Here is a 2,110-nt window from a genome sequence, read left to right as displayed (position 1 = left end):
ATCAGGTATCCGAGGCCTGACCAGCTATTGTCGCTCGTGGCTGTTGCAGTGGAGACGGGCAGGATGACGCACAACCACCCCACTGGTTTCCTGGGAGCCGTAGCGTCGGCCYTGTTCGCCTCATACGCCGTCCAGCGCAGGCCGATCACCACCTGGGGACTGGGCCTGATCARCGAGGCCTGTCCCATAGCCAGGAAGTTCGTTCAGGATCGGGGCTTCGCTGTGGAGGAGACGTTGAAAGACTGGGGCTACTTCTGTGACAAGTGGCAGTGGTACGAGCAGCTGACGTCTGCTTCATAGAGATATGACTGATAGACTAATTATTTAAGATGTAACAATAAGGAACCGGTCGTGCCTGACTCGTAACCCTAATCATATTTTATGATGGTTAAAATTCTGCTTTGATGTAAAAAGATGGTGTCTGTCTGCAGGTACCTGGATCAGAGGGGCCTCTCCAATGGAATGGGACCGCTGATTTGGCCKACATCCTACGGCCCAGCTGAGAGAGATAAGATCTACAAGACCTTCAGCCTGTCTGGCTGGGCGGGAGCCTGCGGTAGTGATGCTCCGATGATCGCTCTGGATGCCCTGCTGGGGGCCGGCTCTGACTGGGAGGAACTGATGAGTAGAGCTGCCTTCCATGGAGGTCAGTGGTTTGATTATTTAAATCTTCTTTAGTTCAGATTCTACACCCTTTAAACCTTATTTGTGACCCATCATATCGAAATAAGGATTAAGTCAAATTTGTTCAAAATGACCTAACTACATTTTCAGATTCCTGGCTTTAAAAGCTACATTTTGATACTTGGATCATTCTGATATCTTAAGTGGATGAGTAATTTTTGATGTTAATATAAAGAGGAATTGGTATTTGTATATAGGTATTTGTATATTAAGATTTCCCAGTTGGAAAGAAACAAAAACAAATGGAAAAATTCAAAATTTTAAGTCATTTTTCCTCAAAATCGTTTTTCTTGTTGCTACTGCTCAAAAAAGTTTTTTTTTTTTTTAGGATTATATTTCAGGCACTTCATTCAAATGATTCATTGATAAGACATTTATTCATTATATTTGGCAAAATGCAATTTTTGCACATATTTAAATCAAAACCCTACATGTGCCTATTTTTCAGGCACTTCATTCAAATGATTCATTGATAAGACATTTATTCATTATATTTTGAATAAATATATGCAACTTTTGCACACGTTTAAATCAAAACCCTACATGTACCTATTTTTCCACATTCCACTTTTGGACTTAATCCTCATTTCGATGTGATGGGTCACATATGTTCTCCGTTACTGGTCCTGTGAATGCTTTTGTACTGAAATGTGCCCTAAAACTTATTTAAACATTTTGAACTMATTTTTTTTATCAATGTTTGGATAATAAAGTCAGTCTAACCTTCAGGTTGTAAAAACGACAAARCCCTGCGACTGCTTCAGTTGTAGTGTTTGTTGAGCAAGTTGTGAGCTCTCAGTCATCAGCCACCCTGTCTAAAGATTCCTTTTTGTGTTGCTGAATGTGCTAATGAAAACTTTTTCCTCACAGTTACTAAAATGAAACAAGTCCAGGCTTTACTGAGCCAGTGTGAAACAGAAGAAACACATGACTGCAGCAAACAACACAAAACAACTCCTACATTTAAACAAAATGTCCAGATATTTAGCTTCAAGATAAAARCCACTTTAGTGTTGGTGACACTAATTTACCGTCTGTGTGATTCTGTTCAGGCGACAGTGACAGCACAGCAGTAATCGCTTGCTTCTGCTGGGGTCTCCTGTACGGCACCGAGGGGGTCCCTGAAGGCAACTACTGCAAACTGGAGTACCGGGACCGACTGGAGCGCTGTGCCGAGCAGCTCTACGCTCTGTCACGTTAACATGAAAGCTATGTAGGTGGGATTGTAACCACTTGACGGGAACGACCGTTGTGTTCGGATGAACAGCAGACAAGACCAGTTCCTTTAAAGGCACAGTTTGAAGGATTTTGTCAAATCTTTTAGCTGAAATGGAGATAATCACTAATGACAATAATAGAAAACATGTATAATCATTGCAGACAAAGACATTGTTTTATTATTATTTTTCCTTATAAAAAGCTGTTT

At 41.2% G+C, this 2,110-nt stretch overlaps 1 protein-coding gene across 1 annotated transcript in view; it reads left to right on the top strand.

Annotated features, from left to right (window-relative positions):
- Positions 1–2,044, top strand: part of LOC106521401 (protein ADP-ribosylarginine hydrolase) — a 9,450-nt gene extending 7,406 nt beyond the window's left edge. Inside the window, exons 6-8 of the mRNA XM_014013951.1 lie at positions 6–272; positions 432–646; positions 1,737–2,044. Of these exons, the coding sequence (XP_013869405.1) occupies positions 6–272; positions 432–646; positions 1,737–1,885 (631 nt within the window). The 3' untranslated portion in view covers positions 1,886–2,044. The remainder of the gene's footprint in view (positions 1–5; positions 273–431; positions 647–1,736) is intronic.
- The last annotated feature ends 66 nt before the right edge of the window (positions 2,045–2,110 follow it).

The sequence above is a fragment of the Austrofundulus limnaeus genome, unplaced genomic scaffold (genome assembly GCF_001266775.1).
Source record: "Austrofundulus limnaeus strain Quisiro unplaced genomic scaffold, Austrofundulus_limnaeus-1.0 Scaffold108, whole genome shotgun sequence".
Lineage (NCBI taxonomy): Eukaryota > Metazoa > Chordata > Actinopteri > Cyprinodontiformes > Rivulidae > Austrofundulus > Austrofundulus limnaeus.
The sequence above is the reverse complement of the archived record's forward strand: the minus strand, read 5'-3'. Positions and strand labels throughout refer to the sequence as shown.